Source organism: Coregonus clupeaformis, chromosome 29 (genome assembly GCF_020615455.1).
Source record: "Coregonus clupeaformis isolate EN_2021a chromosome 29, ASM2061545v1, whole genome shotgun sequence".
Lineage (NCBI taxonomy): Eukaryota > Metazoa > Chordata > Actinopteri > Salmoniformes > Salmonidae > Coregonus > Coregonus clupeaformis.
The window spans coordinates 15,693,046-15,708,902 of NC_059220.1; the positions used below are offsets into that span (position 1 = coordinate 15,693,046).

General features: G+C 44.6%; 1 protein-coding gene across 2 annotated transcripts in view; it reads right to left on the reverse strand.

Annotated features, from left to right (window-relative positions):
• The window catches only part of LOC121544709 (A-kinase anchor protein 6), a 207,344-nt gene that overhangs the window by 24,819 nt on the left and 166,668 nt on the right, over positions 1 to 15,857 (reverse strand). For both annotated transcript variants that reach the window (XM_041854787.1, XM_041854786.1), the window contains exons 10-11: positions 9,022 to 9,168; positions 1,669 to 1,884 (exon numbers count right to left, since the gene is read on the reverse strand). In XM_041854787.1, coding sequence (XP_041710721.1) covers positions 1,669 to 1,884; positions 9,022 to 9,168 — 363 coding nt within the window. The remainder of the gene's footprint in view (positions 1 to 1,668; positions 1,885 to 9,021; positions 9,169 to 15,857) is intronic.

The following is a 15,857-nucleotide window of genomic DNA, read 5'->3' on the forward strand; positions in this document are numbered from 1 at the left end:
ACATACCCCTATCTCCTCCAACCTCTGAGAGCAGTGAGATGCCACCATAGATTTAGAGATATCAGCTCTAATGTCAGTTTCTACTTTGTTTTCTGATCTAGAAGCCAACATGGGGTCCAGGCCTCACCTGGGGGGTCCGGCCCAATCTCTTCTCATCTCCCTACCTGGTCTGGGTCCATCTGCACCCCTCCACCCTCCTCTCTCTGACCGACCATCTCCCTACAGCCCCTGCTCTGAGCTGCTACAATTGCTAGGCTTTGGCCGGCCGGCGTCCAGCTAATAAAATGTGACAAACATGATATAATATCAATATTTTCTCCATGATAAGGAATAAGGAATTCCTGTTCTTTACCAAGTGCTAACCACATTAGAGGGGCTGTCTGAGTACGAAGCTTCACGTGAGAGAAGAGCCAAACCATCCTCATCAGGCGTTAATGGGGAGCAGACAGGTGATGGTGAAGAGACTCATTAGTGGACACACACACACACCCGACTGACTGGCTGGACTCAACCTACCCAACGCTTGTAGTTTTCATCATACATCTGATGTCTGACGAGTCAGAATAGCCGCCATTACATCGACTGTTTGACTAATGAGAAATGTCCTTATTGATAGTATTATAATCACGTTGAGGTTATGTGTTTGCTTTCTCACATTAGTGCGGATGAATGGGTGTTATTCATAAGGTATTAGCTGCCGTGTCCTCTTCATTATCCTGCCAGGTTTCCATATCTTTCCATGGAGGAGGGTATAAAGTGGATGTGACTGCGGTCCTTCCAGTGGATCTAGCGTAGTCTAGTCTAATGAACTACATAACTGAACAGTATCTGACTGACTGACTGACTAAGCTCTGTCTCCTGCTGGGCTGTGTTCAGCCCAACTGTAATGGGGCCAAGTCTGGATATTCAATCCATTTATAGCAGAACTGTCATAACAGATAGATGATCGTTAAATGCACAGGTTTCTTTTTTATTTAATATTTGATGCGCTTTCTTTATTTAGTACCACGGATCTTCTGTCCATACAAATTGCAGTTATCAATATTTCTAATAGTTTTCCCCCTGGCTTTTTTTTTCCAATAAACCAATTATTCCCCTCTGTGCTGTGTGACATCTTATCAAAAGAAAATTATTATTTTTTATAAAGTGTTATTTCTCTCAGTGTCAACTCTGTATATATTTAAAATTCCTTCTCTGTAACGGTCACAGTCACTCAGTGGGATAAAGGTAATTAACTCTACTACCTGTGTTTTGACTCTGATTAATATCCTGTTTCGTTCCTCCAGCTTTTTAAAGTAAAATAATAGTTTTGTTCAGATTTGCTAGCTTTAAAACAGCTTTATTTTCTCTAGTATTCATTTCACTACAAATATATACAGTATTACTGTACTTGAAGTAAAACCCAGACACTCAAAGACATATTTGATAGTATTTCATACTTTTGTATTTGATCACTTGATATCTGTATCATTTCACCTTCAGTCTTTCTGCCCAGTAGTCAGTGTCTCTCTAGCTGTCCCTACAGCCCAGACCAGGTGACAGTTAGACCCAGCTCAGTAGTAGTGTTATGACAGTGTTATGCACGGGGGGCCTTCATCTACTCTGGATGTGTGTGTGTGTGTGTGTGTGTGTGTGTGTGTGTGCATGTGTGCAGTGGCCAGTCTCTACCTTAAAGTGCTGCAGCTGGGTGGAGACTTGCAGGTCCTGCTCTGTGTCCTGTCTCAGACAGGAGTTGAAGATGTAGAGCTCTGTGTCTCTCAGCCACACCTTCAGATCCTTGATTCTGCTTTCCAGCTGGCCCAGCAAGCTGCTGGTGTGGGGGGATAGGGCAGAGCGAAGCTCCTGGGATGGACTGGTGCTCCCCACCGACTCCCCCAGGATCTTCTGAGGAGAGAGGAAGAGGAGGGAGAGTTAGAGACCAGGGAGACAAGAGGAGAGGAGAAGGGAGAGTTAGAGACCAGGGAGACAAGAGGAGAGGAGGAGGAGGGAGAGTTAGAGACCAGGGAGACAAGAGGAGAGGAGGAGGTGGGAGAGTTAGAGACCAGGGAGACAAGAGGAGAGGAGGAGGAGGGAGAGTTAGAGACCAGGGAGACAAGAGGAGAGGAGGAGGAGGGAGAGTTAGAGACCAGGGAGACAAGAGGAGAGGAGGAGGAGGGAGAGTTAGAGACCAGGGAGACAAGAGGAGAGGAGGAGGAGGGAGAGTTAGAGACCAGGGAGACAAGAGGAGAGGATGAGGGGAGAGTTAGAGACCAGGGAGACAAGAGGAGAGGAGGAGGAGGGAGAGTTAGAGACCAGGGAGACAAGAGGAGAGGAGGAGGAGGAGGGAGAGTTAGAGACCAGGGAGACAAGAGGAGAGGAGGAGGAGGGAGAGTTAGAGACCAGGGAGACAAGAGGAGAGGAGGAGGAGGGAGAGTTAGAGACCAGGGAGACAAGAGGAGAGGAGGAGGAGGGAGAGTTAGAGACCAGGGAGACAAGAGGAGAGGATGAGGGAGAGTTAGAGACCAGGGAGACAAGAGGAGAGGAGGAGGAGGGGAGAGTTAGAGACCAGGGAGACAAGGAGGAGAGGAGGAGGAGGAGGGAGAGTTAGAGACCAGGGAGACAAGAGGAGAGAGGAGGAGGAGGGAGAGTTAGAGACCAGGGAGACAAGAGGAGAGGAGGAGGGAGAGTTAGAGACCAGGGAGACAAGAGGAGAGGAGGAGGAGGGAGAGTTAGAGACCAGGGAGACAAGAGGAGAGGATGAGGGAGAGTTAGAGACCAGGGAGACAAGAGGAGAGGAGGAGGAGGAGGGAGAGTTAGAGACCAGGGAGACAAGAGGAGAGGAGGAGGAGGGAGAGTTAGAGACCAGGGAGACAAGAGGAGAGGAGGAGGAGGGAGAGTTAGAGACCAGGGAGACAAGAGGAGAGGAGGAGGAGGGAGAGTTAGAGACCAGGGAGACAAGAGGAGAGGAGGAGGAGGGAGAGTTAGAGACCAGGGAGACAAGAGGAGAGGAGGAGGGAGAGTTAGAGACCAGGGAGACAAGAGGAGAGGAGGAGGAGGGAGAGTTAGAGACCAGGGAGACAAGAGGAGAGGAGGAGGAGGAGGGAGAGTTAGAGACCAGGGAGACAAGAGGAGAGGAGGAGGAGGGAGAGTTAGAGACCAGGGAGACAAGAGGAGAGGAGGAGGAGGAGGGAGAGTTAGAGACCAGGGAGACAAGAGGAGAGGAGGAGGAGGAGGGAGAGTTAGAGACCAGGGAGACAAGAGGAGAGGAGGAGGTGGGAGAGTTAGAGACCAGGGAGACAAGAGGAGAGGAGGAGGAGGGAGAGTTAGAGACCAGGGAGACAAGAGGAGAGGAGGAGGTGGGAGAGTTAGAGACCAGGGAGACAAGAGGAGAGGAGGAGGAGGGAGAGTTAGAGACCAGGGAGACAAGAGGAGAGGAGGAGGAGGGAGAGTTAGAGACCAGGGAGACAAGAGGAGAGGAGGAGGTGGGAGAGTTAGAGACCAGGGAGACAAGAGGACAATCATGTTAGAGACAGAGTACTGTTGTATTAGAAATACAGTATGATCAATATACTGACAGCAGGTGGGAAAAATACTGCAATGTGGACATTCTAGCAAAAAGCTCATCAAGTTGTCCATTTCAACAACCAAACAAATGTGAAGATGTTGTTACTATCAAGTCTCAAACAGCACTGATACAACCATCATTTTTATTGGTACATTCTAAAGACAGCTAATTGTGAATGTATTTGCAGTACTGCCATTAAGAAAGGGAAAAGGGGACATCTAGTCAGTTGTACAACTTAATGCATTCAACTGTATATTCAGCGTTGCCGCTCAGAGAATCACTCAGAAAGAAATAACACAATTTAGAGGAAAACATCTACAGTGGGGAAAAAAAGTATTTAGTCAGCCACCAATTGTGCAAGTTCTCCCACTTAAAAAGATGAGAGAGGCCTGTCATTTTCATCGTAGGTACACGTCAACTATGACAGACAAAATGAGGAAAAACAATCCAGAAAATCACATTGTAGGATTTTTTATGAATTTATTTGCAAATTATGGTGGAAAATAAGTATTTGGTCAATAACAAAAGTTTCTCAATACTTTGTTATATACCCTTTGTTGGCAATGACACAGGTCAAATGTTTTCTGTAAGTCTTCACAATGTTTTCACACACTGTTGCTGGTATTTTGGTCCATTCCTCCATGCAGATCTCCTCTAGAGCAGTGATGTTTTGGGGCTGTCGCTGGGCAACACAGACATTCAACTCCCTCCAAAGATTTTCTATGGGTTGAGATCTGGAGACTGGCTAGGCCACTCCAGGACCTTGAAATGCTTCTTACGAAGCCACTCCTTCGTTGCCCTTGCGGTGTGTTTGGGATCATTGTCATGCTGAAAGACCCAGCCACGTTTCATCTTCAATGCCCTTGCTGATGGAAGGAGGTTTTCACTCAAAATCTCACGATACATGGCCCCATTAATTATTTCCTTTACACGGATCAGTCGTACTGGTCCCTTTGCAGAAAAACAGCCCCAATGCATTATGTTTACACCCCCATACTTCACAGTAGGTATGGTGTTCTTTGGATGCAACTCAGCATTCTTTGTCCTCCAAACACGACGAGTTGAGTTTTTACCAAAAAGTTATATTTTGGTTTCATCTGACCATATGACATTCTCCCAATCCTCTTCTGGATCATCCAAATGCACTCTAGCAAACTTCAGACGGGCCTGGACATGTACTGGCTTAAGCAGGGGGACACGTCTGGCACTGCAGGAATTGAGTCCCTGGCGGCGTAGTGTGTTACTGATGGTAGGCTTTGTTACTTTAGTCCCAGCTCTCTGCAGGTCATTCACTAGGTCCCCTCGTGTGGTTCTGGGATTTTTGCTCACCGTTCTTGTGATCATTTTGACCCCACGGGGTGAGATCTTGCGTGGAGCCCCAGATCGAGGGAGATTATCAGTGGTCTTGTATGTCTTCCATTTCCTAATAATTGCTCCCACAGTTGATTTCTTCAAACCAAGCTGCTTACCTATTGCAGATTCAGTCTTCCAAGCCTGGTGCAGGTCTACAATTTTGTTTCTGGTGTCCTTTGACAGCTCTTTGGTCTTGGCCATAGTGGAGTTTGGAGTGTGACTGTTTGAGGTTGTGGACAGGTGTCTTTTATACTGATAACAAGTTCAAACAGGTGCCATTAATACAGGTAACGAGTGGAGGACAGAGGAGCCTCTTAAAGAAGAAGTTACAGGTCTGTGAGAGCCAGAAATCTTGCTTGTTTGTAGGTGACCAAATACTTATTTTCCACCATAATCTGCAAATAAATTCATTAAAAATCCTACAATGAGATTTTCTGGATTTTTTTTCTCAATTTGTCTGTCATAGTTGACGTGTACCTATGATGAAAATTACAGGCCTCTCTCATCTTTTTAAGTGGGAGAACTTGCACAATTGGTGGCTGACTAAATACTTTTTTTTCCCCACTGTAAGTGTTTGTTGAGTAACAAACAATCAGAAGCACATATACCCCCCAATGATTTCCCAAATAGGACTCTGCTGAGCAATTTTCCCCTCCTTCTATAGAAGAGCAAACAGCACCATGCTGCGTATAGCTACTTTTAGAGCCAAAGTGTAAGACACACACACACACATTTTGATTGAACTCTGTACTCCATTATCCAATTAATACACACACTGGTTGGTGTAATTGTCAGTCCTTTGTGTCGCTGCTGTGTGATGGATGTTTTACAAGAATCTGTAATGGAAACAGATGTGATTATGTGTGAGTGAGTCAGCAATGAAGTGGCCATTTTGGGGCTAGATCACTGGCTGCATCAATTAAACACTGTGTTGATCCTCCATTACGGCTCCTTCTTTATTAGCTAACACATCTGTGCTGCTGTCAGAGAACGTGTAAGTAGAAGTGTTAATGCCAGACTAGATCCTATTTACTAGATGGGGTTGACTTGCATGTTTTAGACTCACTGTGAGAAAAAGTTGTTTGGATAGCCTTTCCTAAGATGTTTGACTGCCGCATGGGAAGAGTAAATTGAAACGGATTAGCACTTGATATTATAGCGTTGTGATCTGGAGTAGGACATGAGAAACAGGACAGGACTCGTAGCTTTCAGATATTGTCAATAAGGTGATATGAGTCATGCATATCCATAAACAATTCCACTGTATGGGAATTTCTGTATTGATTCCACTAGACTTAGTGAAGTCTGTGTCTACCAGCAAAGAGCATCAAATATGTTCCCTCCCTTAACAAATATACTTCCCTACCCATTCTCTCTTCCCTCTGTCTGTCTCCTCTTCTCTCCTCGTTTGAATAACGATAATTTGAAAGCACTCAATGGACTCCAGATATAGCCATTGTCTTTGCCCTGTGACGAACAGAACGATGCAGCATGAGAGAGAGAGAGAGAGAGAGAGAGAGAGAGAGAAGGGGGCAAGAGGGAAAGAGAGGGCAATAGAGAGAGAGGGAGAGAGAGAGAGAGAGAGAGAGAGAGAGAGAGAGAGAGAGAGAGAGAGAGAGAGAGAGAGAGAGAGAGAGAGAGAGAGAGAGGAAACCAAATGCCCTTGGAGGGTCAGGGATACAAAAAAAAGAATTTATTGCCACTTTATTTTGTTCTGGAACAGTTTGCAATCATACATTCTTCATAAGCAGAACACATCAGACAATGTTCTGTCTTTTTAAATATATACGACAGAGGACATCAATTTCATTTAATTCACAATTTGTGTCAGCACAGCAGATGCCAATGCCTGAGTTGATAGGGTTGTTTAATATGCAACTGAGATGGCGTAATGTGCAGCGCAGGGAGCAGAAATTCACAGATGAAACTCTCTGCACCACTGCCATTCCATTCTAGCAGCTCTATGCCCGATGCCACTCACAACAGACCAAATAAATATTCCTTCACTAAACATAACTTTGTTTATACATGAGCATCTTGTTCAAACGTCACACATTTATTTGGGAAACGTAAAATAACTTTAATCACCGCTGATTGATGTGATGGAAAAGAGAACTTGTTTGTTTTTTGCTGAATTTCCAAAGAGCATCTATTTAGCTACTGTATGGATAATAATACATATGTCTAGCTGAATCCAACCCACACAGAAACAAACACAGACACACACACACACACTAACTTATTTTAGGTGAGAGTATGCATCATTTTAGGTCCATGTACTTGTGTTCCAATGTTAAATATGTCGTGGATACTCAGAGAGTGCGTTGTTGGCATCTTGAAAATAGTACGTTGTTACATCTGAGCATGTCAATCCCAGGGAGAGAGAGAGCATGGATGGGAGGAGAGAGAGAGAGAGCATGGATGGGAGGAGAGAGAGAGAGAGCATGGATGGGAGGAGAGAGAGAGAGCATGATGGGAGGAGAGAGAGAGCATGATGGGAGGAGAGAGAGAGCATGATGGAAGGAGAGAGAGCATGATGGGAGGAGAGAGAGAGCATGATGGAAGGAGAGAGAGCATGATGGGAGGAGAGAGAGAGAGAGAGCATGATGGGAGGAGAGAGAGCATGATGGGAGGAGAGAGAGCATGATGGGAGGAGAGAGAGCATGATGGGAGGAGAGAGAGAGAGAGCATGATGGGAGGAGAGAGTGAGAGCATGATGGGAGGAGAGAGAGCATGATGGGAGGAGAGACAGAGAGAGCATGATGGGAGGAGAGAGAGCATGATGGGAGGAGAGAGAGAGAGCATGATGGGAGGAGAGAGAGAGCATGATGGGAGGAGAGAGAGAGAGCATGATGGGAGGAGAGAGAGAGAGAGCATGATGGAAGGAGAGAGAGAGAGAGCATGATGGGAGGAGAGAGAGCATGATGGGAGGAGAGAGAGCATGATGGGAGGAGAGAGAGAGAGCATGATGGGAGGAGAGAGAGCATGATGGGAGGAGAGAGAGAGAGAGCATGATGGGAGGAGAGAGAGAGCATGATGGGAGGAGAGAGAGAGAGAGCATGATGGGAGGAGAGAGAGAGAGCATGATGGGAGGAGAGAGAGAGCATGATGGGAGGAGAGAGAGAGAGAGCATGATGGGAGGAGAGAGAGAGCATGATGGGAGGAGAGAGAGAGCATGATGGGAGGAGAGAGAGAGAGCATGATGGGAGGAGATAGAGAGAGCATGATGGGAGGAGAGAGAGAGAGCATGATGGGAGGAGAGAGAGGCTAGAACAGGAACATGCCCTGCTAATTGAGAGAGCGGCAATCATATTTTTCATGTTCAGAGATTAGATGATCAGTGATTAACCTAAAATTAGCCTCCAAGAGCAATGCACAGTTGAACCCGTCGGTCTGATAAGAATCAACAAGCCAGGCATACCTTTACGATTAACAGGATCATCAAGACTAGAGCAGGCAGGCGTCTCCGATCCGATACTATCTCCTGCTTCCCTGGCTGATATCCAAGCTTGGGGATAAAGCTGAGCTGCCCCCCTCTAAGCAGGGGGTGGATGGTGGGGGGTATACAAGGCAGGGTACCTACTGTACTGTATTTGGTGATGCCTGATTTGTAGTGTGTATGTGTTGCATAGATAACAGGGTTTGGGGGAGAAGGAGATGGAGAAGGAGATGGAGCCCCAGGCCTGTTCATCATTTCAGAGGCGTAGCAGCCAGGGTTTGTCCTGATTCACTCACTTCAATTGAGCTGCTAGCCAGCTCAATCTCCACAGGGTTCCCTGCTAAGAGAGAGAAGGGATGTGTCCCAAATGGCACCCTATTCCCTATTTAGTGCACTACTTTTGACCAGAGCCCTATGGTAGTGTACTACATAGGAAATAGGCTGCCATTTGGGATGCAGCCAGGCTCTCAGGTGGGATATTGACCTGCATTAGTGCACTGGAGTCTGAACGGAACTGACTAGGGGGACAGGCAGATCAACTGTTTTATTTATGCAGGCAACAATGGGTTATCCAGAAGGAGGTCATATCATCATGTTGACCCATTCTGTCCCTTCTTCTGCATCTGGTGCATTAACAATAGAGGAAGAGGTGCAATAGAGGTCCTGTGTGTGTTTGTGTGTTCACCTGTAGCTGGTCCCATTTGTGTGTCATGGCATTGACTCGCTCGTCGAAGTCCGGGGGCAGCTGTGCTCCGCTCCTCCGCAGGCACTCGGCCCAGCCCAGGAGGTGTGTCTTCTTAGGGAGCCACATCCTCATCTCCACACTGTTCCCCTGGGGACAGACACATGAGAGAGACATGGCTGAGACACACTACAGTACATACTGTAGAGTAGAGTTGCTCAAGATCCACAGCACTGACTATGTCACCCATTACACTGGTGAACACAGCACTGACTATGTCACCCATTACACTGGTGAACACAGCACTGACTATGTCACCCATTACACTGGTGAACACAGCACTGACTATGTCACCCATTACACTGGTGAACACAGCACTGACTATGTCACCCATTACACTGGTGAACACAGCACTGACTATGTCACCCATTACACTGGTGAACACAGCACTGACTATGTCACCCATTACACTGGTGAACACAGCACTGACTATGTCACCCATTACACTGGTGAACACAGCACTGACTATGTCACCCATTACACTGGTGAACACAGCACTGACTATGTCACCCATTACACTGGTGAACACAGCACTGACTATGTCACCCATTACACTGGTGAACACAGCACTGACTATGTCATCTAATTGTGTTTCAACCCCCTTAATTTCCACCATTCACACAGAAACCAGTACCTGCATAGAGACGGTTAATTGCAGGAAAAGACATCCGTGTGAATGGGCTATTTGCTATTTGAGACACAGCACTGACTATGTCATCAATTACACTGGCGAACACTGCAGCCCCCCTGCTGCACACAAAGGCAAACAGACATTTATAATAATACAAGCATTGATATGTTGTGCCATAAACTGAGCATGTGTCTGTTTAACTCTGTGTCTGTTTAACTCTGTCTGTTTAACTCTGTGTCTGTTTAACTCTGTGTCTGTTTAACTCTGTGTCTGTTTAACTCTGTGTCTGTTTAACTCTGTGTCTCTGTTTAACTCTGTGTCTGTTTAACTCTGTGTCTGTTTAACTCTGTGTCTGTTTAACTCTGTGTCTGTTTAACTCTGTGTCTGTTTAACTCTGTGTCTGTAACCAGGCTTCCATCCAACCTTTTTATGTGTGTATATGTCGGTTGAAAAATGTCACGACAGGCCTGATGTCTGTAAACTTTCCAAATGTTGACAAAACAAAATATGCTAGATTATGGAGGTGGAAATACCTTTATGTGCAAATATTGATATAATAACCATAATATCGAAGTAAACTTGGAGTCACATGATGATATGTTGTGTGGTCCTCCCACTACGACTTGGGAAAGCATGCAGTTTATTAAACTACATATGATGAATTCCACAGGGTGGTGAAAGTGCACAGTGATGAGCTTGATGCTCCTTTCCAATAAATATAGAGGGTCTATTTCTGGTGACATGATGATCGATGCTTGGCTGCCTTTTGACAAATAAAAATAATCTCACTCTTTTGTCCATTATAATCTCATCATGTAGGCTATACCCGTGCTGTATCTGCGATCGAGCTGTTGGCTAGAGCGCACGGCTAGAGCGCACGTGCCAAGACCAGAGTGGGCACATTTGCTATATAATGCAACATTTCTAGTGTCAAAACCATTAGTTTAGTTGAAAATACGATGGAAACCCATTTAACTTGTATTTTTTATTTGGTACATGGGAATTTAACCTCAAAAGTTTTTATTTGCATTACGTCATCACATACAGCCTTTTATACGCAACAAGTCAATTTGATGAAAACATCTCTGGTGGGAAAATGAGCATTTAGTTTTTTTGCAGATTTTTTTATATTTGCATGAAAATCTGTCGCCAATTGGATGGAAACCTACCTTGTGTTTGTGTATATCCATCAACAAGGGATCTTCTTCAGAGAAGGACATCAGTAATACATTCTTTCAACAGCAATGCAATTGGATGGAACTCACATTTTGTGTAGATAAACTATAATATTCTAAGATGGAATATGTTAAAGAACTGACATTTTCCGTTAAAATTGCTAAGGAAAAGCTTACTGTAACAGTATGAAAATTGACGATCTTCAATCTCACATCTTTTTGGTTAATTTCTCTCTCTTCCATCCCATTTCATTTTCTGCATCAATAGCTACTTGATTCTAGTTTTCGATTGTCATTTATCATTACAGCCCAGCCACATTTAAATATTTAAATGAGCTCCTGTTTTTTCCGTTTTCTAACTGTCATCAGTCCAGGAACCATTTTTCATTGTTTTTTTTTTTAAATGGAGATGGTATCACACTTCCTCTGAAGCCATCCATCCCTTTCAGATTTTTAATAGTGCCACCTGTAAAAGTAAATGTGTTACCGTCTAACTATCAGGAAATTATACAATTTCTTTGTTGACAGCAAATATTGATTTCAGGAGTCTTCTTGTGTTTAAAAATGGCACATCATTGATCAAAAGTCAAAACATTGCAGGAGAATAAAGTAGATAAGTGATTAAAATGCATGAGATCCAAAACTGTGAGATTAATGCTGAGAAGGATCTTTGATCAAATACACTGAACGCACTGGTGAGTTACAGCCCCCAGTCTCTGTCAATGCTAGAATAGCCAAGGATCTGCATGCCTTAAATAAAGTTGTGCAATAGCTTTGGTAGGATCACAGGACAAAGTAATATAGTACACCTGTGCAATTGTTGTCACATGTTGTGGGGAGGATTGGAGTTGGGGTGGGGAGGATTGGAGTTGGGGGGATTGGAGTTGGGGGGAAATAACTGTGCACTCTCCAAAAAAGAGAGTCATGAAAAAAGATGAGGAAAAATCAACAAGCAATCATATCTTTAATTCATTCCACATATTAATGAGTACGAAAGACTGGAAATGTCAGCAGAAATGCAGTCATACATGAAAACATATAATGCATTTTTGTATATTCATCGTATCCATTAAATTAAAGTTTGTTTAGTGTCTGTAACGTGTTGAGACAACAGAAGTAAGACTCCATGAAGTGAGTCGGATGCCTCCGTATTTAAATGAATTTATACACAGTTATATAGTTAACACACCATAAACCAGCCACTATGAAAACTCACAGTTAACATCTTAACATAATCAAATTTCTTTACAGGTGAAACATGACCACATATTAATCATAAAGATGACATTAAAAGAGAATATTCACACATTCCAGTGCTTGTAAATACTAAGCGTGTAAATCTCAAAGCTTGTAAAGCCTAGCAATGGAATGGGACAGCTCTAACTGACAAAATAGCGTGTTGTAGTGGTAGAGATTGACTCAAGAGAATCCTCTATGGGGAATATGATCTCTTTTACCAACACAGCATAAAGACAACAAAGCCGACAATTATGATAATTACTTCATCAATTTTGGGCGGGGGACGTTCGTTGATGTCGTGCCAAGCCAACATCCTCACTATCTACAATTTGCTGTTGACAGAGTCAAAGGAGAGGAAGACGGGCTGGAGAGGAGAGGAGAGGAGAGGAGGAGAGAGAAACCCTCCATTGATGAGAGAGAGAGAGCCTCTGCAGCTGTTGAGAGAGGGGCTATGTCTCCCTGATAGATGGACAAGCTCCAGCCATGAAGGAACAGGAAGTAATATTCAGTGTGTTCTTAAAGAGGAAAACATCAACCTCTTGATTCAGATATCATTCTAGACTGTCTATGAAAAATGGAAGCACTAAGTTGTTGAGTGGGGTTGTTTTGTGTGTGTGTGTGTGTGTGTGTGTGTGTGTGTGTGTGTGTGTGTGTGTGTGTGTGTGTGTGTGTGTGTAATGAAAATCACCCCGGTTGAAAAAATTATACTCAAACGGTCTGGAACAAAAGGCCTTGAAACACTGTTAATTGTCACCATGGTGACCAGAAGAATAAGCCACTTTACAACTGGTATAGAAGGCTCGCATTGAGCTCACAGTGAGTCAAGAGTTTCTTTTTTTTCCCTTCTTAGTGTTAAAGAACAAGGTGCCCAGTCACTCTGGGGTCAGCTACAGACCCAGGAGAATTTCCACCGGCTGTGCCAGATTTCATCTAGCGTGGAATCTTTCTGTTCAGAATAAGAAAAAAACCTTTAAAAGAAGCAAAAATATTGGATAAACAATTCGATCATTTAGGGAACCATGAATTCAGTGAAAAGGTTGAGTCAAGAGAAGTGTAGGATGCTATAGGCCCATACAATGTGAATTCTGACCTGTGGCCCAAGGAACCATGGGAATTCCGGCCCTGTCATAGCTGCAGACAGTAGCGATAACAATAGATGGGCAGCACGACGGAATTCAAGACATTTCTGCCTCCCCTCTCCGTCCCTCCCTCCATCCTTCTGTCCAAAGAGGATGCATTACACAGATTTCCAAAGTGCTAATGAGAAATTCAAGAGGATCAATAGACAAAGCAGCACCCAGTCAGCCCAGAGATTGGTAAAGAAAAAAGGAACAGTGGGGTCTTTGATTTATTTTAGAAAAAATACTTGCTGCTGGACATCTAAACATCTAAACTCCTTACAATAATGAAATTCTATGATCAGGGTCAAAATATGTTTTTATTCTCTTTTTAACAACTTATATTGTTGAATATTCTCTCTCTCTCTCTCTCTCTCTCTCTCTCTCTCTCTCTCTCTCTCTCTCTCTCTCTCTCTCTATATATATATATATATATATATATATATATACAGTGGGGAGAACAAGTATTTGATACACTGCCGATTTTGCAGGTTTTCCTACTTACAAAGCATGTAGAGGTCTGTAATTGCTATCATAGGTACACTTCAACTGTGAGAGACGGATTCTAAAACAAAAATCCAGATAATCACATTGTATGATTTTTAAGTAATTAATTTGCATTTTATTGCATGACATAAGTATTTGATCACCTACCAACCAGTAAGAATTCCGGCTCTCACAGACCTGTTAGTTTATCTTCAAGAAGCCCTCCTGTTCTCCACTCATTACCTGTATTAACTGCACCTGTTTAAACTTGTTACCTGTATAAAAGAAACCTGTCCACACACTCAATCAAACAGACTCCAACCTCTCCACAATGGCCAAGACCAGAGAGCTGTGTAAGGACATCAGGGATAAAATTGTAGACCTGCACAAGGCTGGGATGGGCTACAGGACAATAGGCAAGCAGCTTGGTGAGAAGGCAACAATTGTTGGCGCAATTATTAGAAAATGGAAGAAGTTCAAGATGACGGTCAATCACCCTTGGTCTGGGGCTCCATGCAAGATCTCACCTCGTGGGGCATCAATGATCATGAGGAAGGTGAGGGATCAGCCCAGAACTACACGGCAGGACCTGGTCAATGACCTGAAGAGAGCTGGGACAAAAGTCTCAAAGAAAACCATTAGTAACACACTACGCCGTCATGGATTAACATCCTGCAGCGCACGCAAGGTCCCCCTGCTCAAGCCAGCGCATGTCCAGGCCCGTCTGAAGTTTGCCAATGACCATCTGGATGATCCAGAGGAGGAATGGGAGAAGGTCATGTGGTCTGATGAGACAAAAATAGAGCTTTTTGGTCTAAACTCCACTCGCCGTGTTTGGAGGAATAAGAAGGATGAGTACAACCCCAAGAACACCATCCCAACTGTGAAGCATGGAGGTGGAAACATCATTATTTGGGGATGCTTTTCTGCAAAGGGGACAGGACGACTGCACCGTATTGAGGGGAGGATGGATGGGGCCATGTATCGCGAGATCTTGGCCAACAACCTCCTTCCCTCAGTAAGAGCATTGAAGATGGGTCGTGGCTGGGTCTTCCAGCATGACAATGACCCGAAACACACAGCCAGGGCAATTAAGGAGTGGCTCCGTAAGAAGCATCTCAAGGTCCTGGAGTGTCCTAGGCAGTCTCCAGAACTGAACCCAATAGAACATCTTTGGAGGGAGCTGAAAGTCTGTATTGCCCAGCGACAGCCCCGAAACCTGAAGGATCTGGAGAAGGTCTGTATGGAGGAGTGGGCCAAAATCCCTGCTGCAGTGTGTGCAAACCTGGTCAAGACCTACAGGAAACGTATGATCTCTGTAACTGCAAACAAAGGTTTCTGTACCAAATATTAAGTTCTGCTTTTCTGATGTATCAAATACTTATGTCATGCAATAAAATGCAAATTAACTACTTAAACATCATACAATGTGATTTTCTGGATTTTTGTTTTAGATTCCGTCTCTCACAGTTGAAGTGTACCTATGATAAAAATTACAGACCTCTACATGCTTTGTAAGTAGGAAAACCTGCAAAATCGGCAGTGTATCAAATACTTGTTCTCCCTACTGTCTATATATATAATTTACATTTTAGTCATGTAGCAGACGCTCTTATCCAGAGCAACTTACAGTTAGTGATGACATATTTTTTTTATACTGGCCCCCCGTGGGAATCGAACCCACAACCCTGGCGTTGCAAACGCCATGCTCTATCAACTGAGCTACATCCCTGCCGGCCATTCCCTCCCCTACCCTGGACAACGCTGGGCCAATTGTGCGCCGCCCATGAGTCTCCCGGTCGCGGCCGGCTGCGACAGAGCCTGGATTCGAACCAGGATCTCCAGTGGCACAGTTAGCACTGCGATGCAGTGCCTTAGACCACTGCGCCACTCAGGAGACATAGGCAGCCCATGGCTAATGCCATTCAGTGGCAAACAAAGAGAGTCTTTATCGCAGCCCTGGGTCCTAAGCTCAGCTGCATGCAGTGTGGAGGAATCTGATAGAGAGTGAGAGAGAGCTAGAGAGAGAAAGAGAGAGAGAGTGAGTGAGAGAGAGGGGGGAGGGGGGAGAGAGAGAGATAAAGAGATAAAGACAGAGAGAGAGAGAGGAGAGAGCGTTCCTCAAACCCC